Here is a 26796-nt window from a genome sequence, read left to right on the forward strand (position 1 = left end):
ATTTTTTGTATAACAAAGGACATGATTTTGTTAAACACAAATAAGTATAGAAGCTTTCTATCATTACCAACAGAATATTACTTATTAAAGTATCTCTTTCTAAATAAATATGAATTCATTTAAAATTTATATAAATCGATAACAATTCCGAATTCATTCACAATGAGCACAACGCATTTGAAAGGCGGAATTAAAAAAAATAATATTGAGAAAAGATTATGGTCTATTTTCACCAAAAAAAACTAAATCAGTTAAAAACTTATTTCATAAGAAATACTGGTAGGAAAAAGATATTTAGCATTCTATAAGGCTCTATGAAAGTAGTAATAAAGCCATATCGAGTGTCTTTGCCAATAAAAATGGATTTCCGTTTCCGGCAGACCGAACTTACTACTGCGAGCTCAACAATTAAGAAATTTCCAAAAACAGCCACTCCAAAACGCCAAAAAAACGAATATAGTATGAACAATGTTAAAATGTATGTATGTAATTTATGTAATTAGATGCCATACTGTTTTTCGCCTTGTGGGCTGTTTTTTATTCTATATATTTATTTATTTGCATATTTTCTGAACAACAACATTTTCTACATTTTATTTAATTATATTCAGATAAGTGTAAGTTATTCAAGTTACCAAATCAATGGAAAAACTGAAAATGTTACACCTTTTGTAAATCACATTGATTCAGCATTAATTGCATTCTGCAGCTGTGTTTATTAACTGAGATATACCACACCACAAAATATATGTATGCTTGTATAACGCCAATTTCAACACTATTTTTTGAGGTTTGTATAATGCTTTTTATATTAATTATTAGGAACGTGATGTTTTTAAATTGCATTAAGTAGTTTGCTAAAAAGTTTATAAATAAACTGTGTTGAGGAAAATAAAGATATTTTATTATAAAAAAAATACAAAGAAATGCGTATTATTAATTGCCGATAACTACATACATAATTGAATTTATACATTTTGGTATACATACATTTTTTATGTTTTTCGATGAATGCTAAAAGCGTTATTTTATGCTATGAACTCTCGTAACATTAAAATTATTACATAAAACATACAACTGTGTATATATATATATGCATATGTAGTAATATATTGGATAATCTCAATTGCAAGTCGAAAGGCGAGCACAAGTGTTCGCAAGCATTCCCAAACGTTTCCTCACATCGCCTTACGAAGCATTCTAGAAGCCTTACTGATTGTAGTAAACATGTTATATATGTATATGTGATTATAGTATTTATGTATATATGTAATTCCACTAAATTCAATTAGTTTAGTTGTAGGTGAATATTACATATTAAATTCAATAACTGCTTAATACGAGTACATATTTAATTAATTACTTTATTATAAATGTATGTGTGCATAAATTCTTCAATGTTCATGTGCTGTGCTTGTGGAGCAACCACTGTCGTTCCAAACGTTTCAACATATTTCAATCAAACGACAACATTTATTGATTTTACTCGGCACCATCGACTGCAGCGGCGCCGCCATTTTCAATAATTTGATCGAAGGCGAATGGTTGAAAAGCGTAACCGGTACCTTTGTAAAACTTACTTTGAAATTCCACCCTGAAAGTAAAAATAAATATCATTATAATATTTAATAATGGATATTGTTGTTAATTAAGCAATAGCGCACCAGTGCAGACGTAGAGTATGCAAGAATGCTGACAAGCCCTCCATCAACACCAAAATGCCCACAGTGAGTATGGCCCAGAAGGCGAAAACAATAGTTAGCATAATACCGCCAGTCCAACCCTCCTGTTTCAAGCCAATCGATAGAACCATATTCCATAAAACCTCAGCCAATTCTGCAATAATAAAATATTAAATAATATATTGTACACATGTATATGTACAAATGTACATATGTAAATATGGGTAATCATGTGCGAATGCGCCCTACACTTACGTGCGTGTGCCAAAGACAATGCCCATAAACGTAAATATGATGCTGTATGCGATACGGAGCCCAAAACGAATTCAATAGTATGTATGCCTTGATGTATAGCGATTTCTGAAAGCTCCTCTTCCTCGTGAGCATCGCCGCCGCCACCGTGTCCAGCAACACCGCCAACAGTGCCGTTAGTCATGCCCACTTCTGCATCACTTGTGGCGCCAGTTAGATTTTGACGCTGATGATAAGTGAAGTGAAAACGTTAATGTTAAAAAAAAAATAAAAAAAAACATATTTTAAATTACATATTTATATGTACATATATAATATAGGCGATTACAGTCTTAAAACATATTTGCTACGCGTACAACTAACCTCCTCCTGTGTATGTAATTTAATTTGTTGGGTATTTTTTTTTAGTGTTTTTTGTTATTAATTTTGGGTTTGAGACGTACAGATTTTGTGGTAAATGCAGAAATTTGAGGAAAAGTACAAAATAATAAAGACATTAAAAGATTACAACACTTTTATAATTTAATTTATAAATATTAGTGAAATTAAAAAGTATCTAGGTGATTAAGGCAATAAAAGTGAATGCTATGATTTTGATTAAAGTGAGTCGAATGTAGAAAATTATGATTTCATTTGAACATTTCTTTTGCGGGTATTTTTTTGTATTTGTAAATGAGGTATGATGCTAGCAACAAAATGATCTCGTTTCCAGCTAGTAACGTGCCGTTAGATGCTCTAATTTTGGTTTGAATATTTGCGTGCTCAAAAAAGTAAGCAATACATATCGCAATTAAGCGAACTGCATATACATTTTCGCAGTCAAATTATAGCACGTAATAACAATCGAACAATAAAACAAAAAAAAAACGTTAACTTCGACTTCACCGAAGCAACAATATCCTTCACAAATAAAAAAGTTGAATACAGGAACTTTATTTCGATCCTTCCGTTTATATGGCAGCTACATATTTATATACTATAGTGCTCCGATCTGAATAATTTTCTTGAAGGTTGTACCACTGCCTTGGAAAATAATTCACCCCAAATTTTGTGAAGATAGCTTGATCGATCAGTTTGTATGACAGCTAATGCTAAAGTGGTCCGATATCGGCAGTTTCGACAAATGATCAGAACGATATCTCAAAAACTGAGGAATTAGTTCGCGTATATACAGAAAGACAGACAGACGGACATGGCCGTTCCCACAACAGTCGGGTCAAAATAACCGGAACATATCCGAATTTTTATGCGGCCAAGGACTGTCAACTCGGCTCCATTCCTCGAAATTACTTCAGGAATGTTTTCTGCCGCTACAACAACAACAACGGACATGGCCAAATATATTTACTTTATAGGGTCTCCAACGTGTTGTTGGGTGTTACAAACTTAATATATCGTGGCAAACTTAATATACCCTGTTCAGGGTATAAAAAAAGGAGCATGTCGCTATTAGCGATGAATGGTGATAATGAATGATTCGCTTGTCAACACAAATAACATACATACATGCATATACAAGTATTTTTACTAGTTTCTTTTTTTGCTGATTGAAAAGCCTTCCACTTACATTTGCTTGTCGACGCTGTTGAATAATCTTAAGTGGTTTCCCGAGCAGCATTACAGGTATACAACAAAGTGCGACGAAACGGAAAAAATTCTGGAAGAATGATTGGCCAGCATACATATATGTTTGGCAGCCTTCGAGCGGTTGTTTCGGCGTGTTACCCAAAACCATATCAATGAACGTAATCAAAATCGAAGGTGCGCAACCGGCAGAAAAGGGGGCTATTAAGGTTTACATAAATATATAAATATACATATAGTGTTTAAATTATGCAACTTATTGTAAACAACAATTGAAATGTTTGATTACTTACGTGAATTAGTCGCAGCGAATCTATTCCATTTGATAAACATCAAAAGTGCCAAATAGAAGAACATCATAACCAAGAAGATCAACTGCGGTATGAATTCATAGAGCAGAGCATTTCGGTTCTTGAAATAAGTGTGATTATGCAGACTTAAAGACACGCCGAAAATCATATGAATCACACCGAATATAATCGATATCTTCATTTTGTATGAATTTTGAAATATAATCTTGTTGGCTGTGGCCACTTGCCAAATGGGATCCATACCAAATGGATAGGGTTCACCTTCATAGTCAGCAGTGCCGGGATTCAATTGCAAATGTTTATTATTCTGCACAGTTGTCTTATTATAGTTGATATGCCAATGTGAACCGAAAATATTTAGCGACTTTGAGAATATGTCATTATATATTAAGCCCGTATACATAGAGAATACGCCCATGAGGAATATTATGTAACGTCCACCGAAAAATATATTCCAAATTTCATTTGTAGTTTTCTGTGCAGCCAAACCCTTCTCCTTGCGTATCATCCATAAACCGAATAGAGCCATAAGTGTACCATGTCCGAGATCACCAAACATCACAGCAAACAAGAAGGGAAACGTTATAATCGTATACGGAGCGGGGTTCATTTCCCGATACGAAGCCACGCCATATGCATCGATTAGCGCTTGAAAAGCTTTGGTGAACTTATTGGTGCGATTGTATGTTGGTGGATTTTCAAAAGTTTGCATGCGATTCAAAATCGGTGGCACCGAAGAACCAGAACGTTCGGTGCCGCGACGCAATGCCAATTGAATGGTCTCGATGTCCAGCACCGGTACCCAGCATTCAGCGATTAGACACTTTTGTGTCACATCCAAATTGAAGAGATTCAACGTGTGATAAATGGCTTTGATTTTGCGCACTTTCACAAACCAATTCTTTAGGTTCTTGGCGGCGGCGACCAAAACACGATGACGATGATCTTGCGTTTGCCCCAGCACCGTATTCAAATCCTCAATGCGCGTCATAACACCCATGGCCATTTCACGGCGATCGGCCGGTGCCTCTGGGCATGGATATAATGTGGCGCGAAAGCCTTCGCATATCTTCTTGACACGTGTCTTCAACTGATCACCTTGGAAGAAGATAATAAACACCGACTTGTACACCTGATCACCCTGTTAATTAGAAAAAACAAAAAGGTTAAATTAATTGCTCGTCAATTGTTTGTTGTTGGTTTACTTACATTCGATGGATCTTCGAGCGGTGATTCAATCATGGCTTGACGCAGAAAAACATTACCGCGACAGGCGCGCCACAGCATGCGCTCAAAGGCAGCCAATCGCTCGCGCAAAATTACGCCAGCCACAAAGCTTTATGGTCGGCAGAAGAAAACAACAACAAATTCCATTAAAATTATTGACATGTGAAAGTATTTATAAGTAAAAAAAAAGAAAAAGAAAAATATAACAAATGGAAATGACGTTTATTTACAAATGCAAAAACTAAACTCAAAACATTAGTCATGGACAAATACAAATGCTTAAAGCATTGGGCTTTTGAACCGAAGAAACTCGTTTCTGTTAATTTTTTTTTTTTCGTTTCCGCAAACAACAATGTGACCGGCAGTCATGTGATGAACAAAATTAAGTGGTGCGTTGGGGAAATACATATGTACATGTATGTATGAAAATAAAAAATAAAGTTAACATTAAAAACAAAAAATAAGCATGGAAACAAAAGAAATCATAAATTGTGCATGCGCAAGAATTAAATGTAACAGGTTAACTTAATTTTAAATGATTCATCGTTTGGCAATATTGATGGGATTCTTGCGTGCTATAATAAAATATATGTATATATGTAATATGTGTGTATGTAAATATATATGTATTTATGTATACATTAAGGCGAACAAGACGAGTATTATGAGTAGATTTGATACGATTCGGGTGTAGCGTGCGTCTACAATTCACTACCAAACAATGAGTTTTGGGATATAAAAATTGATAAAACATATTTTTTCAACTGGTCGACTGATTGATAAACGTTTTAATTTGTTTTGCAAATTGTTTGTACAAACCATGGTAGATATTCTTCACGCTCATAGGTCTTATCCAAGTAACTACAAGACAAGCAAACGCATTTTAAGCGCAATTGTATGTAAGTGTTTATGGAATGGAAGAGAGTTTTGCAGAGTTTATTCATTTGTTACACATTTTGTTTGAATATTGTTAAATTTTGTTTTGTTTGTATTGTGTTATTTTTTTTATTAGAGCCTAATTGGTGGTTCGCGAGAGGGTTTTATTGTTTTTCTTTGTTTATTTTTTTTTTGTTCATGAAATTCTTTAAAATTTTTTTATATTTCCAATAATCAAAGGGGTCCTCTACACTTGAGGTTTCAAAAAATATATTGTTTTTTTTTACATTATTTGAATTAATACCTAACTACGCATTCTCCGAATGACGTATTTCGTGGAAGCCTTGTTCTTCGTGTTTTTCTGGAACCTGAGACGCGCCCGGCTGCGCGCTTTCCGAGCAAGTAAGTGATTTTTTATAAAAAAAAATTGCATATTTTAAAAATTTTCAAAGTGTAAAAAATCGGCTTCGAAGAAACAGAGCCAAGTTAAAAATTATCAAAAAAAAAGTTACTTTTTTGATTACAGACAATTATAATGGCCGATGTGTGACAACAATGAAACCCATGTCTTTTTGGAGGTGGCAACGTCAAGCACCTTCCAATATTTCATCTAATAATGTATCAAAAAAATAAAAAAAAAAATTTCTAAAATGTTTTCTCGCTCGGATTTGAGGTGCAAGTGTAGAGGACCCCTTTAAACATTGTTTTTTTTCTTATTTCCAATAATTTTATCGATTTAATAAAAGTGAAAAATAATCAAATTTTCTCTTTTGAGTTATTTCATTAAGGACATTTTATTTTTTGTAAAGCAAAACATATATGAAATCAAACGATCCGCTCGCACTTTTACTCAAAATACCATTAGAAATAAAATTGAGATACGATTTTAGAAACAGAGTTTTAAAAGGGAAGTAGGGTTTTAAAATTTATTTTTAAATTATTATTAATTAATATAATTAATATTTTTCATTTTTTAATAGCAAATTAACCGATATTTCGCAAAAAAAAATCGCAGTTTTTTTGCTTCAAAATTTTCCCAAAACGTGAAAAATTTAAATTTCGAAAACCCCCCTGCGTTATCTGGCTTTGTTCAGCGATTATTTACAGTTATAATGTAGATTTCAGATAATCCAGCACCGAGTTAAGAAGCACCGCAATTCAAATTTCTTCCGAGACGCTCCATTGCTTTTATAATATTTTTCCATGAAAATTTAACAGAATATTTTTTAAATATCATACTATAATGTACCATTGGTTTAACTGTTTCATAAAAAGAAAAATCATAAAAATTGGACTTGCTTTGCCCTAATTAACCCTACCCCCCCTTTAGTTTTTAATTTTATGTGATTTTTTTATTTTAAAACTTAATTCCAGCAAATTTATAGCTAAATTAATAATTTTTTTCTACAAAAGAGCTCAATCTAATTGTTGTAAAATTTATTATAGTGCGATATGAAGACAATAGAATGCAGAAAAAAGAATTCTTGAAGTTATATCACATGAACTTGGAATTAGAACTTTGCAAACAGTCAAATCTTCAATAAATTCATGACTTTTGGACCGATCGTTCTTGCATTATGATGCAGATACCAAAGCACATGTAAAAAGAAAAAAACAAATATTTCTATAACAAAGTTGTTCTCCACAAAAATCGCTCTTCTATCATATATAATATTATAAGCTGAATTGCAGAAAAGTTAAACCCATAAGAATTATCGATATCATGCAAAATGTTCAGCATTTAGTATTATAATACCAACTAATTATTGTTTGATTATGGCTTTGGGTATTTCAATCGTTCTTAGCAGCAATGCAGCATTAATAAGAAAACATAAAAACCGCAAATGCAGTTAACGCTTCACCCAGCGCCAATGACGTTGACTCGAAAGTTATAGGTGCTTATAATTTAATATGTAGATTATAAAAAATAAAAAACTAACAATTGTTAAAATAAAAAATAATAATTTAGACTATAAATTTTGTTTTTGTTTTAATAGTTTTTTACTTCAAGTCATTTACGCCAGGTGGAAGCAGAAGTAGAATGGCAGCCAAAGCTGTTAGTCTTTAGATTAAGTTTAGTTATTAAGCGACTAATGACAAAATATAAAACTTTTCTGACTATAACTTTTAATTGTCTTTTTTAACGATTAAATTTAGTTTAGTATTTATTGTTAACCTATTGTTGAATAGAATATATTGTTGTTTATATGCAGTGGCCAGAATTATATTAGAGCAACAAATAGTTAAAATAATTTAACACATCAACTCGCCAGTCGCCATGTTTAAGACGTTCTAATATGCGCTTAGACTTATGTATTTTGATTTGAAAAATTTTTTTTGGATTCAGAATGAATGAATTGACAGTTCAGGCTTGTTCTGAACGCCAATTAAGTTTAAACATAAAAATCAAATGCGATTTGGAGACCAATTTGCATCAAGTTAAATTATTTCAAAACTAAAACTAGAAAAAACATTAACTCCGGTTGAATTTCAAAATTCTAAAATTCACAAATAAAACAGTTTTCAGACAATAACTTGATTTGGATCGTTAATTTTGTATGACAGTTTTATATGCTATATTGGTCCGATATTCACCGTTCGGATAAATTTTAGATTGATATTTCAAAAACTGAGATATTATTATGCGTATATACAGACGGACGTGGCTAAATCTACTCAGCCCGTCACGCTGATCATTTACATATACATTTTATAGGGTCTCCAACGTTTCCTTCTGGGTGATACTAACTTCGTGGCAAACTTAATATACCCTGTTCAGGGTATAATTATTAAAATCGAGAATCCAAATAATGTCTATACCAAAAAAATTAATGATACCGTAGTTCGGAAATTGAATATAGTTTTTGCTAAAATTAATTTTAGAAGCTTCGAAAATAATTTTTAAGATATAAAAATTATGGTTTTTTTTTTATAAAAAGTCGAATATTAATTCGAAAATGTTATTTAATAGCAAGTATTTTAGATTTTACTTGTAAAGGTTTTCATAATGTCATAAATATTATAAATATTTGAGCTCGTTGCATTTCGAGCCACTGCATGTATGTATGTTTGTATATATCGTAATATTATTAATGTATGTATGTACAGTCTAGTATTTTATATAAGCCATTGGCAAGATTGTTTTTTCTTCTCTTTTATAAAAGCAATACGTACCCAAGCTGAACTGGACCCATCGAATGACCAGTTCGCACTTCGTCGGTGATTAAAGCGCGTGTCATCGACTCAGTTGTGGTATTGATACCACCCTCTTGCTACAAATTTCAAGAAATATACAAATTGTATGCTATATTTTTCATTGCCAAGACAGGAAAAGTAGATGCAATTGTATATGTTACAAAAGTTACTCTTATTCATATGCAAATGACACTTAACTGCCTAATCACCAACACCAGATAGTAGTTGAATATTAAAAAATGCTTAGTAATAAATTGGTAGTATTGTTAGCAATAAGACACTAATTGTTAGTTGAATTGTTCTTTATACACTTTACTATGGCTTATGAATTGATGCAGTTCGATGAACCTTTACCAGCTGTGAGGCTCAGTAACCAATGTAAACACATATCATGGCAGGTGTAAACTTTGATGCTTGCAATATACATGTATGTATGTATATTTGCGCATGAGGGGATTATGTAATTGTGACGACTCTAGCGAATGCCAACAAATCATATGTGCATTTTTATCAGTAACACGAATTTTATTAAATTTATTTCGGAAGAAAGAGTTTGCGACGAGTAACAATTTTTAACGACGAGGGCGAGGTATTCTTAGGTGAAGCGACCATGGAACGTGAGGAAGTGTAGGGATTAAGGATATCAGCGAGCACGTACAGTCACGCAAACGCTCATACATTTTTACATATACGAGCATTTACATAATTAAATACATATATACATACATATGTGTGTACGTATGTATGTATATTAGGGTGTGTGCTATTTCTCAAGTTGATAGTTTTTTTGCAAACGCCCCCTGAAGTTTCTAACGTAAATATGCTCTTTATTTTCAACAAGGGATTTTTTTAATCTATAACTTTGAAAAAGTGAAAATAAACGAAACATTTAGGGTATTCAAAAAGTGGCATATCGTCATATTGTCTCATATTTTTATGACTGTCACGACATAAGACGAAGCTTGTGAATTGCCTAATTATTTTAAAAGTTACGAGCAGTTAGAGTAATACATGAAATGTACTGAGCATTCATAAAAATGATTTATAAATTCTGTGTTGCTCATACGACAGGGTGTACTGTATGAATACAGTACATTTTATGCATAATTTGTTTGTTTACGTTGAGTACTTTTTGTAGGGCAATGCCTGAAGCTTCGGGTTGCAGTTGCTAAGTAAAAATCAACTTGGGAAATAACGGACACCCCATTGTATATGTACACGTGAATATCTAAACATTTTGTGCTTAGCTGGAAATGGCTTAGGAGATGCGTTTTCCAACTATGCTCAAAATATCTTCGAATACTTATCAGCCTGAGGGGGGCGTTTTTACAGCGACGCATACAAACATATATAATACAAATTGGATTAAACAACATAGATGAACAAATGAACCAAGCACCATAAATAAGCGTACAAAACGCAAAAAAAAACAAAAAAATTAAAAAACAATTATCTAAGACACAAACAAAAAAAATTAAAACAATATAAAATTAATTATAGATTATTTTGCGGTGCAAAGGTCCAAACGTGCTAACGTGAAGTGAATAATGTGCATTAAACAATTTGCAGCATAAAGTTTCCACTTTTGATATTCAACTCTTTTAACACAACGCTTTTGAGTTTAATTTTTGCAAATTGAAAATTATAATATTGAACAAAAACTTTTAAAAACAACTTTGTACAACACGTTGTTCTTGTTGCATTGAGTTTTTGGTTTTCTTTGCTGTTTTTTTTTTTGTACACATATTTACCCAAGCTTTAAATTTTGTCCGGGCTGACTAGCGCGCATGCCAGCCTCTTCCCCCAGCAGCTGCGCCTGCTCATCCTCGTTCTGATTGTCGGCCATCTGTCTCCGTCCATAGCGCCAGCGTGATTTAAAAGTAGTAGTGGAGGAGGAGGTATTGTAAGAAACTGTAGGCACCGTCTTTACAATACACAAACGCAAAATAACCGAAAATTGTGTGCGCACGTAACGTTGCAAGGGAATTGTTGTTGACGGGATTGTTGATTGATTGTTGTAGGGAAAAGGGTTATAGTTGTCGGGATATGTTGATATGGGTACAAAGCGGATAGCGTATCGGATAGTGAGTAAATTTGTTTATGTTGTTGTTTGTAACACGTTTGCGGAGTAGTTTCGTATACATGTGTGCGTGTGGATTGGTATTTGGTTGATTTAATTTGCAGATAAAACGTATGAACGTAACGCAGGTGTTTCGTATTAATTAACGGAAAATAACAAACAAAAAAAGGAAAAAAATGGTTTTAACAGAAATTGAAATCAAAACTATTTTTATAAATTACCTAAAGTAATAATTTATAAACAGCTGTTAGCGTGAGACAAACAACACAAATATATGCGTGGAATATAGTTGGGAATAATTAAAATAAATTTAAGCAGGCACTTTATGTGATAAATTTTTAAACACAAATATAGTGTGCGAGTTGCAGATATATATATATACTAACAAATAGTGTTCAATGCACTTTTTAAAGGGTAGTTCTTCAACGTGCTGTGCTTGCATATTGTGAAATTATAGTTTTCAGTGCGTTTAAGGCTTCCAATATACACGTAAGTGCGAATTTATTAGAAAATATTGAATGTAAGTTATTATTCTTTTAAATTTTCGCGCAAAAAGCTGTGTACGAGTATATATTGTATTAGGCAAAAGGAACTTTTTATAAACACAATTTACATAAGATAACTAAACGAATTCAAAATCACAATTAATTTAAAGGTTCCATTACAAAAATGTAAGCATGAACTAGATTTTCGAAAAAAATATGTATAAATAATAAAATTAAATTGAAAACCATTTAATTTAATATTTTTATACAAGCTTCAGCTTATGTAATCCATTGGCTTCAAATGAAATCCTAAGCGAAAATTATCGAAATTTTGAATATTAAATTATTATTCTTTTTTGTTTCAACCTCCGTTTTAAGTAACACTAGTAAACATAAACTTAAAGGCCGTTTATTTCAAAATTGAATCCATTTTAATTGTTTAACTCATTAATCAAACAAATACGAATCGAGACCAAAATTGATCAAGACATTACAATATCAAAATACAAATTGAAAAATCATACTTTGTACACTTTAAACATACAACAAAAACAAAAATTATTATTTTTATTACAAGCAAAAAATAATAATGATTGGCAATAAAAGTGGAACAGTTAACCACTTTCAGTGCAAATATTTTTGAAAACGTTGTAGCTGTATACCAAAAAGCTTTTTGAATAAATATACATTACTGTAGAAAATTGCTTTACAGAGATATATATACAATATATTATATGAATATTTTTTCCAATTACAATTAAATAGTGCATATTTACAATTTATCAAGAAAAAGAAAAATAAAAGTAAACTAACTAAATGAGGCGCCAAAGTAAGAAAAAGAGAACTAATTAAATAAAAGCTATATTAACTGTTAAAATTACCGAAGCAACAAAATAGTAAAAAACTAAAAATAAAACAGAAAATTTTGGAAAGTCAGAAATGATTCTAAAACCGCACAATAAAAGAAATAAAATGCACATATTATTTGTATAAAAAAGTGTTACTAATGCTGCGGCAACGTGTTTCTGCTGGTTTGTGGTTTCATTGCGGTAAGGGCTTGTGAATACGGAGGGGGTTTCAACTATTTGTATGTAACAAATTGAGTTTATTACATATATATGTTTAAATATGTATTTAGGTATACATAAATATACTAATAGGTTTTTTCTCATTGTGGGTACATACATACATATGTGTGTAGGTGAAACTTGACTAGTCAAATGGCTGGTGGCAACTACAACGATCATTTATTAATATTTTGTGTATGTGGAGAAAATATAGGTTTCTTTGTGCGCAATGTGGTCGTCAAACAATTTAGATATTAAGTGGTTTTAACAAGTAACCACAACTATACAAAAAATGGATTTTAAAGGTAGATTACACACAAGTGAATACAAATTATTTGCTTGTTTATAACCGCGCAATTGTGAAATGCTTCAAAAATACATTTTGCGCTTTTCAAATAATTTGTTTTACTATCGTATATAACAATATAGTTACAAGTAAGAGTGTGGAAAAGGAAGTATTTCAATTTATTTAAATTTAATAATTTGAATTGCTAAGTATATTAGTATATCAATTGCCATATATAGTGTGTGTTTAATTAGTGTATTATTTAAAATGTTTTTTATTTAAAAAGTACAAAAGTTAGCGCTTATATGTATGTATATATGTTCAATTTGTGTTTTATTACAATAAACCAAAAAAAAAGTTAGCAAATAACTACAGATTAGTAGACTGTCAATAAATTGATAATTTATGCAATATTATTGAATTAATAAAAAAAAGTATTAGCACACGTCATTTTTGGCCAACTCACCTCATCGAAGAAAACTTGTGTTTTGCGCAAAATATGTTTCAATTCAGTTAATTCCAAGAAGTTGCGTTTCAATGCCTCCGCATTTTGGTTAACTTCGCGCAACTCGTTTTCCAGTTTTTCAAAAGTGGCCTGAAAATTTAATACGTATGTACAATAATTCAGGTTAGATATTGTAATAGTAGATAAGTTGAAAGCATATTTACTTCCAAATCAATCATTTCTCTAGGTTGAGGTGCTTCGGGACTTTCGCCCGTATCCAACATTGGTATACCATCCTTTTTGATTTCTTTTTCCAAATAACGCAATTTACGCTCCATCTCGTCACAGCGGCGCACTTCGTTGACGAACTTGCGTTGAAAAACGTTCACATCGGGATTAAGCTGAGAAATAAAATACATATGTTACATATATTCTATGTAATAACTATATAACGACTTACGTCTCTGAATTGTACCAGACCCAATTCGCCTAATTCGGACACGCAAGCATAGGCCGCTTCACTTTGCAAAAAGAGTTGACACAAAGTCATCTCCTCACTACGGAATAACGACCCCATCTCGTTGTTTCAACAACGACAGTAATTAAACAGTAATTTTTCTAACTCAGTGGTGCACTTTTCGAAGCGTTAATAATATGGGCTGAGCCTGGGCTTCAAAAGTCTATAAAAATACAAATATGTTTTTATTAACGTATTAGTAAGATTCAGTATTATTAAAAATTAACTTTGATGCAGCTAATGATATTGTGCTCCATAAACGTTAGGTGTACATTATTAGCTGTTGCTCTTATCGCTTACTGTGGGAAGACATTTTGAATATTTAGATTAGTATAATCTTATAAAACATTATCTTTCATTTCTACAGCATCAGGGGGCTCATGCCTATATACATACGTATCTTCATATATATAATACCTTTTCAGTTAATGTTATATATGAATGACTGAAGTATATGACACTGTCTGGAAATTTGTGTACACAAGAGTGGTTAAAAAGAAAAAATGATAATTTCGATTCGTGGATCAATGACTTCTTTATTCCTTAGTCTTGGTTTTTAAATAATCAACTAATGATTATCCCTTCGTAGAATGCACTTGACCGCAATGTGAACTTCCTTTGATGATTATGAATCATTTTATACTGTATCGTTGGTTGCATCAACTAATGTTCACCCTTATTAATTATTTATAAGTGTTCTTACACATTCAGAAATGTTTAGTAACACCCAATTTTACCGTACATACAAAAGTTTATGTAAATTAGGGAAAAATTTAACCCCAAGTATTTATATAAAATTTATATTTGCTCACGTCTTTGACGCACAAAAAAATCAATAGCGCTTATTCAAAGCATCCAACATCAGCAAATACTATGCTGATGTAGACACATACGCCTCCCATATGGTATATGCCATCGAATGCACAAAGAAAAAAGAGGAGTTTCTTTTGCTCCTCTGGAGCATATTGATTTTCACTGTGACAAAGTGTTAATTTTAAATCAATAGTGAACAACACGTTAGATCCAAATAAATAATAGATAACCTTTGACCGCAAGCTTTTTATTTTAAGAATTTTCTCCTACTTTTTCTTTTGCTGGAATTGTAAAATATGTAAACTATAATTAAATTACCACGAAATTTGCATCCACTACACAAAGAAAGTAAATCGACACTGGAGTGAAAAATATCTTTATTGTGAATAGTTAACAGTGTTGTCTCTTCTGTCAGAAAAGTACAATATGCACCGTAGTGCAATTAGCATTAATTGCATCTATTAAATGTATACATGAGATAAGCTAATTTACGAAAACAAAATATAATTATGGCTTGCCCTCAAATTCTTTATTTTATTATAGTGTGGCTTAATAACGTGTAGTATTAAATTTCATACAAAAAATCAAAACTGAATTAACTTTTAACTTGCCAACACAAAATTAAACATGTACAATACTGACTGAACATACTTATCCAATTACTACTCGTATTCGCCACTAATTGCATACCTCCTTTCGCAAACATTTGCAGACGCTTTTTTAAATTTTTTTTTACATTTTTTGATCAGTGTAAGGCTCTGTTTTTAAGACAGTTAATATATACCGATAGAAAAATGGATGAAATACAAACTGATACCAATTCACAGTCCGAAACAGCCTCGGAGTATGCATCCAGTGAACGAGCAGCTGAACCCACACGGGAGGAGAAACCTGCTACAGGCACCAATAGCGCCGGCATTTGCTACTGGTAAACACAGTAACAAAACTTGCAAACAATAAACGCAATCTTATTATTTTATATATTTTTTTCTAATTTGACAGTGGCAAAGAACGTAATCTTAATATAGTGGAACTATTGTGCGCCAATTGCAGTCGCTGGTTTCATGAGTCTTGTATCGGCTATCAGCTGGGCAAGTTGGTGCCCTTCATCTCCAACTATATGTTCGTATGTAAAAATTGCTCACAAAGTGGACTTGAAATTTTTCGCAAGAGCCAAGCCAGTAAGTGTGGTCAAAGTTTTAGAAATATCACATTATTCAATATTGAATCATTGCAGCAATACCACAAATGTGCGTCACTGCCATAGCTAATATGCAACAAAATGCACTGAAGGATGGCAAAACCAAGTTTTTATTTAGCAAAGACAAAGAAATCATACCATATATAGAACAATATTGGGAGGCAATGACTACAATGCCTCGGCGTGTCACTCAGTCTTGGTGAGTATATTTAATTACAATAAGAAAGAAAATATAATACTAAGCATTTTTTTTCTATGTAAGGTACTCCACGGTGCAACGTTCACTGGTAAAAGAGGTAAATACTTTGTTCACTTACGAAGAAAATGCTGAAACTGGAACCATGTTTGGTTTGGTCACACAGGATCTAGCACAAATTAAACCGAACTACGATTCCATGGGTAAGGCTGGATTGCTACGAACATCCGAAGATGGTCACGGGACAGGTAAGTAGAAGTGCGTGAATGGATTGGAGCAGTGCGAGTAATTTCTAAAATAATTTTAAGCATTTGTTAATAGCAAAAAAGACACGAAATGTAATTTGCGGAAACTTTTCTACCAGTTGCTTTGTGCCATAATTCGCGTGCTTTGCTCTCACTCTCTCTTAACTAATTTTCTCTTTTGTGTCCAAATGAGCTCATTTTGCATGCCATCACTGATTAGATTATTGTATTGTTTTTATTGCTGTTTAATTGTGGATTTAATTTTTGCATATTAAAAATAAATTTTCTTCGGTCAATATTTCAATGTTTATCAACATCACGTCGTGTTCATGAGCGTTGTTTTGTTTTAATTTTCCTGATTAATTCAAACCAACAATCGCGTTCACTCTTTTATTTTCCCCTAAATATTTAGCTTATTTGCTGATTAAATTTCTAAATCAATTAACTTTTAAAATAGTTTTCTTCGAACGTATTCGTACTCTTGAGATTGATTACTGCGATGGTTGTTTGTTTCCAAATGCATTTTGTCACATTGGGGCGAGGCTCACCATCGACTTTCGTCGGAAAAATCAAAGTGGGTGGAGAGCCGGCAGCGGAACGTTTGTTACGTGCCAGAAGTATGTTGCATTGTTCTCGAATCTGAGGGTATCCGCTCTAACAATTGTTCTGCTATGAGGCATGTTTGTATACATATGTGTGCATGTGTATGTATGTAAATTTTTTTTTACAGTAGTTAGAGCTGTTGTGTTGTACATATGTACTTATATCGATTCGGTCGGACGCTTCGTTTTTATCGCTGCTGTCGTTGCTGCGCACGTAGTTGCAACTTTCCGAGTATATGGACAACAACACGGTGTCGCATCGCGAGGAAGAAAGTACGTAAAAACATTGATTGATTGGTAAATTGATTAACCGATTATGAAGTTGACTGTACCAGTTGTGAAAATGTTTTCTCGAGGATTTGTGTAATTAGGTTGTTTAGTTTTACTTTTTTTTACTGTTTGCAATTCGTAGAACAATTCAAAAGGTCATAATTTTCGTATAATTTTTGAGTTATTAATTGTATATGTTAGTAAGGACCTAGAAATATCGTCCACACTGAAGCTCAATGGTCACGTTCTAATAAATATTCGAGAATTGCACACATTCCATTGCTGATATTGCGCTTCTACATGACCTTATTCCATTGGCGAACGTCGAATTACGTATAGAAATTTCAGGTCAAACTAATTTTTAATTATTAACTATTATATGTATCTCTCACCTCTTCCCAGCTTCTTCTTTGACGAAGAATAATCGTCAAAACAAACGAAAGCTTCCCGGGAACGACTCGGGGCCTACAGGAAAAAAGGGTCGTCCTAGTTCTGATATAACGGCGAATGTGAAGTTGCCAGCACATGGTTATCCTTTGGAGCATCCTTTCAACAAGGATGGGTACCGTTACATTTTAGCTGAACCTGATCCGCATGCTCCATTCCGGCAAGAGTTCGACGAAAGCTCTGATTGGGCTGGTAAACCAATACCGGGCTGGTTATACAGAACTTTAGTGCCAAACTGTGTCCTATTGGCTTTGCATGATCGAGCGCCGCAATTGAAAGTTTCCGAAGATCGTTTGGCTGTTACTGGTGAGAAAGGATACTGCATGGTCCGCGCAACACATTGTAAGTAAGCAAAATATTTGCTTGTTTTTTTCAAGCATTCGGTTTTGATTTTATGCACTCATCCACGACATTTTCGCTTATTCATAATAATTGTGTATTGTACAAATACACATGTATGTACAAAAATGTAGCTGTAAATCGTGGGCGTTGGTATTTTGAAGCTGTTGTTGAAGAAATGCCAGAGGGCGCTGCAACGCGATTGGGCTGGGGTCAAGAGTACGGTAATCTGCAAGCGCCTCTCGGTTATGACAAATTCGGTTATTCATGGCGTTCACGAAAAGGTACCAGATTCCATGAAAGCCATGGTAAACACTATAGTGACGCTTATGCGGAAGGTGATGTTTTGGGTTTTCTAATCGATTTGCCCGATGAAACGGACACCAACTACTTACCCAATACATTTAAGGACAGAGTATGTTGTTAATATATTGTATATACTAAAAATTTAAAATATATTTATGCCATTATTTTTTCCAGCCTCTTGTAAAGTTTAAGTCACATTTGTATTATGAAGATAAGGATAAGGTACAAGAAACACTAAAGGGCCTTCAAGTTCTGCCAGGCAGTAAAATTGAGTATTTTAAAAACGGTAAATCGCAAGGAGTGGCTTTTACAGATATATACGGTGGTTCTTATTACCCCACCATATCTATTCATAAAAGTGCCACAGTAAGTGTGAATTTCGGACCAAATTTCAAGCACCCAGAAGTGTTGAGCGAATTAAAAGCTAAAGGAGTAAGTCGTGATTAAAAACGCTTTACGAAATTTTTATATATTCCTTATATGTATGTAGATGTGCGAACGTGTCGAGGAGTTAATAAGTGAACAGTGCCTATCAGATATATTATACTTGACAGAGAACGATGGAAAGCTGCGTCTGGATAATTTTAATTTGTAAGAAACTTTTAATTGTTTTTGTGAATTCTTCAATTTAAATTTTGTAATTGTAACTAATCTTTAAATAGCAGTAAATTAAAGTGAAAAATCGTTTTTGATGTTCACTGTGGTGCAGTTAATGACGCTAAATAAGTAAACACTAACTTACGAAGACTATCCTAACTGAAGTTCATTGGCGATACCACATACAGCTCATAAGACATAGGAGGCATCTACAATTCAACAAGACAGTGCACTATTCGGATGCAAAAAAAATCTTATGAATCGAAATTCAATAGCACATTTCTTCATTATAATGTAGCAACTTCCAAATTTGCTGAAAATGTCTAAACATTAAGCTAAATAAAAGCTGTTTTATAGTTTTATCAACAGTAGTCAATACAATTTATTTTCACCACAATTCTTTAAACGTTACCAAAACTTTAACGCTTAAAAGGCACTTCTTATATAATTGCACTGCAATTTGTAGTCCGTTATTAAAGAAAGCAGGTCCTTATTTACTCTATCGACGCAAAGTTATGAGTTAATACAAATTTTATTTGTAAAAATAATGTAAGTATAGTTTTTGTTGCACAGTGTTTCGAAAATTAGAAATATTGGCAGTTATTTGAACTAATTTTTATCATTCAATCTTAAAGAAATTGAAAATGTGTGTTAGAATAATTTTCGTTAATTGTTATGAGTAGGACTTTTAGTTTCAATTAATATTCTCTGGCATTCGAAACACTGTTTTTCATGTGTTGTAAAAATCGTGGCGCATTATACAAACCGCCACGCCTGTGATCGCTATTTAAAACCATCATGTTTATAGGCATATGGCACATACAGCTCTCGCAATCCGACGTCTGCACGCACATGATGATGAACAGCTGCTGAGATTGAGCGACCGGTTGAAACAGTTCCTGTAGAAGTTGAAGTATTGACATTAATTTGCTGCCACCGTGACACAACACGGTCCACCGCATTCCGTGGTCGTAGATTAAAATCACCGCTGCTGTTAGCTGAAGAACCTACATTGGAGTTCGATAAACTTTGTGTCCTTGTACCCGCACCTGTACTGGATGTTGTACTGTTTCGACGCTGATGTTGAGCGCTGATGCCTTTTGCATGCAAGGAAGGCAATATAATGGCATTTCGATTGTTAAAAAAATTACTGCTCACACGGGTAGCAATTAGCGGTCTCTGCCACACAGTTTGATGATGACCCGTAAAAATTGTACCCCTTGGTGTATGACCAATTGATAAATTATTTTCTGGCTGTCTTATTATAGCAGCGGATTTAGCGTGGGGTGCTTTCACGTGGGTCAATTGCACAAAACTTTTGTTCGAGGCCAAATCACGAAAACGTCGTTTACTTTCCAGTACATTCAGAATTGGAGGCATACGAAATTGTTGTGTATCAAAATGCGTATTTTCGTGAAGCAGTCCAGGCGACTGCATAGTCGATTCAGGCTTACTCGTTGATATTTTACGTAATCGCAATGAACTAGATGTTCCACTGTGCTCTCGATGTGCTGAAGTCTGTTGCGGTATTACTTTAATAGAGTCATTTCGATGTTTTGGACGTAGTGGTATTGCTGTCACACGCAATAAAGCCATTTTGGCTGAAAGCCTGTCTGCATATGATTTACTTATGGCACTCTTCCTTGCTAAAAACTGACTTTCTAGTATTTCGTTCCGTCGTGCTCCTGTAGTAGTGGGTGTAGCCAGCTCATCATACCGCTCTTCATCATCAGAACTGTTCAAACTCAAATGTGAAATTAAATCATCATCAATATTTTGTGTTAAACTGTTATCTGCTTTTGAGGCATCAAACTTTTTTTCTACAATTTCCTGTGCTTGTTTTCGTTCTAATAACTGTGGGAATTTCGTCTGCCATTCTAAAATCTCGTTACGCAGATCTGGTTCCACTGGCAGTGTGTCCTCACTAGATAGCATACGCTCAACTTGCTCCCAATCTAATTGATTTTGCTTTATGGCATCGTCAGCCCATGGTATTGATCCTATTGAACTGCGATCAAGGCTGCTAGATGAATAAGGAACATCTTGTAGGAACTCAGAATCGTCTTCGTTGTCTTCGTTATTTTCATCATTATTATTATTGTTAGACACTGATATTGGTATATTTTCCTCGTGAAGATCCGTGGATATCATTGCCGGAAAATTATAAAAACGTTTTTTTGACATTGTTTTCAAAAATATGTAAATGTTTAACAAAATTCAAAGGATAACAAACGTAATTACAAATCTGCGGAAGTAAATTTATGAAAATCGATGTCACAAACAAACCCTAAAAAAATGATGAGCAAAGCGTGAATGAAAAGGACGTTGACACAAATGTAAACAAACTAACAGGAAGAATAAGCACTAATATCCTTTTAGAGATGTCGCTACATTGCGTTAGGGTAAAACGCTTCACACTGAATCATGTAAAAATTATGGCCTTTGTTTATATTAAGCAATTATAACCTAGTGAAACGCAGCAAAAAATATGTTAATGGATATATGTGTATGTATATAAATCGATATAAAAAATATAGAACTTTTGATCGTTTAGGGTATATGTAAATTATTCCCCGTTTTAGTTTTTTCGTGTTCTTAACTTTGCTCAGCAACACCGGCTAAGCCGGCTGGCGGTAATTTAAGAATGTCAAATGAACGTCAAATCATTTTGTTCTTCACGTCGTATATCTGAGGTAAAATTAAATATTCAATGAAAAAGGAGTTTAATCTTTAAAAGATTCTGCTGGATGGCGGAATTATTGTAACATAGTGTCTAGTATGTTATACCAGTGCTAAGTTCGCCGAATACATCTATCACACAATTCCAAAAGCATATACTTGTACATAATGTGGCACGAGGCTCGCAAGCAAGAACGCCGCATACGCGGTATGATTGTAGATTATCGTAAACGTGCGGAGCGTCGACAGGATTTTTACGAAAAAATTGTGAGTGACGAAAGTGTATGAGAATCCTGTGTGATTACTTATAATACAATTAAAATAAAATAATTTTAAATTATTACATATGCAGCAAGCGGACCCTACTCAGTTCATTCAAGTACATGGCCGTCGGTGTAAAATTCATCTCGACCCAGCAACAGCAGCCGCGGGAGATGGAGCCGCCATCATGCAAGTCATATTTCGGAAATATCCGTTTTTTATTTGTCTTAAATTTTTATATTAAATATTTATTGTTAATCACAATAGAAAAATAAGATTATAATTATGTACTCGATATTTGTATTTTGTAGTGTGCCCTGGCAAGGCCAACAGGATAATCTAATCGATCGGTTCGATGTGCGTGCACATTTAGATTACATTCCTGCGATACCAAAAGTGAATGAAGCAGAGAGTTCGGAAACATCCGTAGAGGAACGTCAATGCAATTATGAAAGATATCGTATTTTGGCTCAAAACGATTTTCTAAACGTAACGGAAGATAAATTCCTACATCAACTGTACTTAGAAGAGCAATTTGGTGCAAATGCTCAATTGGAAGCTATGGAACGAAGTTCCAGTAAAAAGAAACAATCAAAGAGTGGTGTGAGCATCGGATATATTTATGAAGAGGGAATCGCATCGACAACATCTGGAAGTCATCCTTTTTATTCTTCAACTCAAGAAAAAACAACTGGCAAATCTGAAAAAGGGTCTGATTCAGAGTCTGACTCAGATATGGATATGGATGTTTCTATTGACATTTCAAAACTAGACACTTCACAAGCACATGAGTTAAATGCTTGTGGTCGTAATTATGGCATGGTAAGCAATGACTTTTATTCCTATCTAACAAAAGATGCAGATGAAGCCGAGGCTTTACGTATTGCCCGTGAAGAAGAGCAAGAAAAGATGCTATTAAGTGGACGGAAATCTCGTAGGGAGCGCCGAGCACAAAAAGAACGTCGTATTGCAAGTCGTCCATTTAGTCCGCCCAGTTATGCTGCAAAAGAAGACACTGGTGCGAAAAAAGAAGACGAGGAGAGTGAATCGCGTTCACCATCACCTGACCCCAATGCTGGAAAAATTACATACATTACATCTTTTGGAGGAGAAGACGAATTACAGCCGCATTCGAAAATTTCAATCAGTATTGGACGTACTCCACAAAATCTTGGGGAATCCTGCGCTGGCGTGTCAGCAGCAATAGGTGTGTTAACACCACAAATTACTTATGCACAAAAAGTGAAGGACAATCTGGAAAAGCTCAAACAGTTAAATGAAAGTACAAAACGTTCAACAGTTACGGGTAGAACCAGTAAAGCAAGCCGATCGCGTAGCCGTTCAAGAAAACGATCACGCAGTCGAAGTCGAAGCCGTCGCCGAAGTAAACGACGCAGCAGGGAACGTCGACGACGACCTTATTCACGTTCACGATCCCGTTCACGCTTACGAAGTCAAAGTCGTAGCAGACGTCATCGACATAGAAGGTCACGGTCCATTTCCTATGAACGTTCAAGGCGCAAACGACGCTCCAGACATTCAAGTACTAGATCCGATTCATGCTCCAGATCACGGTCACGATCACGTAGTGGGCATGTTGGAATACATAAACGACGTTATAGATCAACAAGCAGCTGTTCACATCGCTCCAGGCGACGTAGTAGTCGCTCGGCTTCAAGCGGCAGCCGGCACTCAGAGCGCAAACACAAACAAAAAGCAAAATATCGAAAATCACCGATAGTGGAACGTCGTCGTCCGCGTACGCGCACTCGTTCAAGATCTCGCACGAAAACGCAACCTTCCAATGCCAGCAGCGCGGGAACATTACAAAATCTACCTAAAGGAAAATTGATTGTCCAACCCGTAGTTAATACGTCGGAAGTCGCAACATCAAGCGCTGCCGTTGCCACCACAGCTATGCCTATGGTTAGTTATCCGTTATCGACGCGTATAAGCGCCATGTCCACTGCAGTAGCTGCGGCAGCTAAAGAACCGCCGCCACCGCCACCACCAGTCGAGGTCGTTAAGGGATCAAGCACAGCATCTACAACAGCTTCGGATAGTGTAGTTGCAATGAGTTTATTGCCGCAAGTTGTGGAACCACCACCACCACCGCTTAAGCGTTATTATGGACGCAAACGTGGAGATGACTCATCGGACTTGGACAGTGAATCTGCATCAGATACGAACGCAGATGATAAAGACAACGTAAAACATAATGCACCGATCAGCGGCGATGGAAATGACAGTGACGAACGCATGGATGTGGATACTACGTAAGTTATGCGCACAAGGAATGCATCTATGGTAAAGTTGAACCACATTTTATTTATGATTTTTTCATACATGTCTGTACGTACATATGTATATACTATAATTACGCTGCTGTATAGGTTTTATGTATAAGTTGAAAAAAAATTTTGCAAAGTTTTTTTTTCACTTTTATATGACGTTTTGGGTTCCTCTTATTGCATAATAAATTTAAAAAAAAAACATTCCCAAATTCATGGTTGGTGCTTAGAGTTGAGCTATCATTATAATAATGCAAATATTTTTATTGAAATTTCACTTTCACATGTTTCTTTCTTTTCTGTTTGTTGTTTTAGCTCTGAACGTTCCAACCCTTTGCCATCATCATCAACGTCAACCACTGGTAAACAAATAGGCAAATTTTGCACTACTGCTCCGGCGAAAACCAATCCAAGTTTTTCTAATGCTACCGAAACCAAAGTCAGTAAGAACCACCAAAAAATATATCACTTTCTGCAACACAAAATCGAGAAATGCCGGAATAATAACAAAATTATAAAAACTCAATGGACAAAGGATAGGGTGTTAAATTACTAAATTTTATATAAATGGACGTGATAGTTTATGAAATTGTTGACCTTTAATTGACTTTGATGAGTTTGGACATTTTATTTCTAGACGACAGCAGACATTGTGGCATCATGTGGTGTTGTCGAGTAAATTTGAAATTATTAAATATTTTTCAGTAATATATTTTTACTTTACATCTTTTTTGTCTCTGTTCGGTCTTTCTTAATGCACCACTTTACCATTTGCTTGTATAAACATGAACTTGTTTTTTTTTTTTTTTTTTTTGACATTCCTCAACATTCTTAGCTTGTGAAAGGTCTTTGTTGAAGAAAGGACGTTGACCTCAACTAGAATTTTTAATTTATATGTAGTTTTAATATAATAATTTGAAAACTGGTTGTGCTTTTGTTAACCATTTGAGGATATTCCTTACAGACGCCATCATCATCTACATCAGCGACACAGGGCAGCAGTCGTTTGAATTTGCGCGAACGACTGAAACGCAAAATGCAAAATTTACTCAACAAGCAATGTAAGTACTAAACTTGTACAAACAATTGACTTTTTTTTTGGATGGATTCATAATACTGATCCACAGAAGATATCATTAACTACTATACAACTTTTCTTTCTCACCACTTATTGCCGTCTGTGCGTGTGCTTATATGTGTGTACATATAGACAAAGCGGATAAACGTGCTGAAATCGAGAAATGGCAACGTGAACGACAACTGCAACAAGAACGTGAGGATGAGATGCGAGAGATGGCACTGAAACTAAGACGAAGGTACATTCTTTGATGCAAACGTGTTTTACCACGTTTCTGACTCATCTATTTATTCATAATAATATTTTTATTGTGTTCAATGTGCATTGCAGGCAACGTGAGTTACGTCATCGCTATGGTACACCATCAAGCGGTAAGGACTCAGATAGTGATGCTTCGGGTGCTGCAAAATCCTCACATCAGCCATCACAACGACGCAGCAAATCGGTAAGCAGCGGCCCCACAACTGTTCCTGTAACGGAAAAACCATCGATACAAAGTCATCCGCACCCTGCCGATCGTGAGAAAGATGCACAGCTGCTTGACCAATATCATTCGTCAACGTCACATATTCAGGCTAAAACTATACAGCGTAGTAAAAGTCGAGAAGAGCGATTGCATCGGTCGCGCAGTCGCAGTCAGTCCTATTATCAATTGCAACGGTCAGCTGCAGCTGAACGGCGCTCGCGTTCACGTTCGCGTAATCGTCGTAGCGCTTCGAGACGCCGACGCCGCAGTGCTTCACGTTCACGCTGGCAGCGTGATACTAGTCGTGAGCGAGCTTCGCGTCATCAACGCGCGCCACGCTACGATGAACGCGACCGTGAACGTGAAAGGGATAAGGATAGGGACCGGGGCAGACGTTCACGTTCAAGAAATGAGCCACGCTCACGTGAAAGCTATCGTGATCGTGATAGAGATAGGGAAAGGGAGCGGGATCGGAATAGAGATCGGGAGCGTGATCGCGAGCGCGATAGAGAGAGAGTTCGGGAAAGGGAAAAGGATAGGGACAACGAACGACATCAGCGCGATATGCCGAGTAGCAGACAAGAAGCTGTCACCAGCAGTGGCAACAATACAAACAGTAGTAATAGAAACCGCATTGTCATATCGGCGCCGCCGAAACTAAAGAAACTAGTTGATTACTAGATTAAGCACTAAAAAGACAGCAGCAGCTTCCATTTATGGAAATTGTTTCGGTTTCTTTTGTTGACTATTTTTTTTTATACAAATAAGGGTTGAACTGTTTAAATAGCATAACTTCATTAATATTTTGAAGAGTTGATTCATAATAAAGATCATTGAATTGTTGGTACAGTATTTTATTCGTTTTTAAACTTGTTTTTCTTAATACCCTGAAGAGGATATATCAAGTTTGCTACGAAATTTTTAACAACCAGAAGTAAACCGTTTTTTTTTGTCCCCACGAAGCTACTTATTTGTCGGAACCGTCGAATGATCAAAAT

General features: G+C 34.7%; 4 protein-coding genes across 14 annotated transcripts; 2 read left to right on the forward strand and 2 right to left on the reverse strand.

The window, feature by feature from the left end:
* Positions 1-512: 512 nt before the first annotated feature.
* On the reverse strand, positions 513-16459 carry Vha100-1 (V-type ATPase subunit a family protein Vha100-1). Of its 8 annotated transcripts, XM_014240015.3 has the most exons (12): positions 15139-15290; positions 13951-14170; positions 13715-13891; positions 13512-13640; positions 9107-9204; positions 5876-5917; positions 5039-5165; positions 3812-4970; positions 3502-3719; positions 1938-2160; positions 1665-1836; positions 513-1594 (listed from the first exon to the last, which is right to left on the reverse strand). In XM_014240015.3, exons 2-12 carry the CDS (start codon positions 14065-14067, stop codon positions 1483-1485), a joined length of 2574 nt encoding a protein of 857 aa, XP_014095490.3. In that variant the 5' UTR covers positions 14068-14170; positions 15139-15290; the 3' UTR covers positions 513-1482. The 8 variants fall into 8 exon arrangements, with proteins under 8 accessions (XP_014095490.3, XP_036212875.2, XP_014095487.3 ...); XM_036356982.2 differs by lacking the exons at positions 5876-5917; positions 9107-9204; positions 15139-15290 and adding exons at positions 10879-11051; positions 16339-16459; XM_014240012.3 differs by lacking the exon at positions 5876-5917.
* ash2 (Set1/Ash2 histone methyltransferase complex subunit ash2) lies at positions 15482-19394 on the forward strand. Of its 4 annotated transcripts, none has more exons than XM_014240018.3 (9): positions 15482-15748; positions 15823-16001; positions 16058-16220; positions 16284-16465; positions 17737-18123; positions 18255-18535; positions 18601-18858; positions 18917-19017; positions 19089-19394. In XM_014240018.3, exons 1-9 carry the CDS (start codon positions 15615-15617, stop codon positions 19102-19104), a joined length of 1701 nt encoding a protein of 566 aa, XP_014095493.3. In that variant the 5' UTR covers positions 15482-15614; the 3' UTR covers positions 19105-19394. The 4 variants fall into 4 exon arrangements, with proteins under 4 accessions (XP_014095493.3, XP_014095494.3, XP_014095495.3 ...); XM_014240019.3 differs by having other exon boundaries at positions 19092-19394; XM_014240020.3 differs by having other exon boundaries at positions 16284-16420.
* LOC106621257 (uncharacterized) lies at positions 19373-21470 on the reverse strand. The gene has a single exon (XM_014240022.3). The coding sequence runs from the start codon at positions 21205-21207 to the stop codon at positions 19807-19809; it is 1401 nt and encodes a 466-aa protein (XP_014095497.3). The 5' UTR covers positions 21208-21470; the 3' UTR covers positions 19373-19806.
* Positions 21471-21679: 209 nt separating this feature from the next.
* Positions 21680-26650, forward strand: LOC106621255 (CLK4-associating serine/arginine rich protein). Its single transcript, XM_070106030.1, has 7 exons — positions 21680-21969; positions 22055-22152; positions 22275-24239; positions 24570-24693; positions 25219-25315; positions 25465-25570; positions 25663-26650. Exons 1-7 carry the CDS (start codon positions 21871-21873, stop codon positions 26477-26479), a joined length of 3306 nt encoding a protein of 1101 aa, XP_069962131.1. The 5' UTR covers positions 21680-21870; the 3' UTR covers positions 26480-26650.
* Positions 26651-26796: the final 146 nt, after the last annotated feature.

The sequence above is a fragment of the Bactrocera oleae genome, chromosome 2 (genome assembly GCF_042242935.1).
Source record: "Bactrocera oleae isolate idBacOlea1 chromosome 2, idBacOlea1, whole genome shotgun sequence".
NCBI lineage: Eukaryota > Metazoa > Arthropoda > Insecta > Diptera > Tephritidae > Bactrocera > Bactrocera oleae.

Bases quoted from the DNA above. Each gene is read 5' to 3' on its own strand.
- Vha100-1 (XM_036356982.2), bottom strand. From the start codon at position 14,067: ATGGGGTCGTTATTCCGTAGTGAGGAGATGACTTTGTGTCAACTCTTT. The intron at 13,892-13,950 runs GTAAGTCGTTAT...TTTATTTCTCAG, and splicing joins GTCTGGTACAATTCAGAGAC to CTTAATCCCGATGTGAACGT. The intron at 1,595-1,664 runs GTGCGCTATTGC...TTTTACTTTCAG, and splicing joins CATACTCTACGTCTGCACTG to GGTGGAATTTCAAAGTAAGT.
- LOC106621257 (XM_014240022.3), bottom strand. From the start codon at position 21,207: ATGTCAAAAAAACGTTTTTATAATTTTCCGGCAATGATATCCACGGAT.
- ash2 (XM_014240018.3), top strand. From the start codon at position 15,615: ATGGATGAAATACAAACTGATACCAATTCACAGTCCGAAACAGCCTCG. The intron at 16,002-16,057 runs GTAAGTGTGGTC...GAATCATTGCAG, and splicing joins TTTTCGCAAGAGCCAAGCCA to CAATACCACAAATGTGCGTC. The intron at 18,124-18,254 runs GTAAGTAAGCAA...ACAAAAATGTAG, and splicing joins CATGGTCCGCGCAACACATT to CTGTAAATCGTGGGCGTTGG.
- LOC106621255 (XM_070106030.1), top strand. From the start codon at position 21,871: ATGTGGCACGAGGCTCGCAAGCAAGAACGCCGCATACGCGGTATGATT. The intron at 21,970-22,054 runs GTGAGTGACGAA...TTACATATGCAG, and splicing joins AGGATTTTTACGAAAAAATT to CAAGCGGACCCTACTCAGTT. The intron at 25,571-25,662 runs GTACATTCTTTG...TGTGCATTGCAG, and splicing joins GCACTGAAACTAAGACGAAG to GCAACGTGAGTTACGTCATC.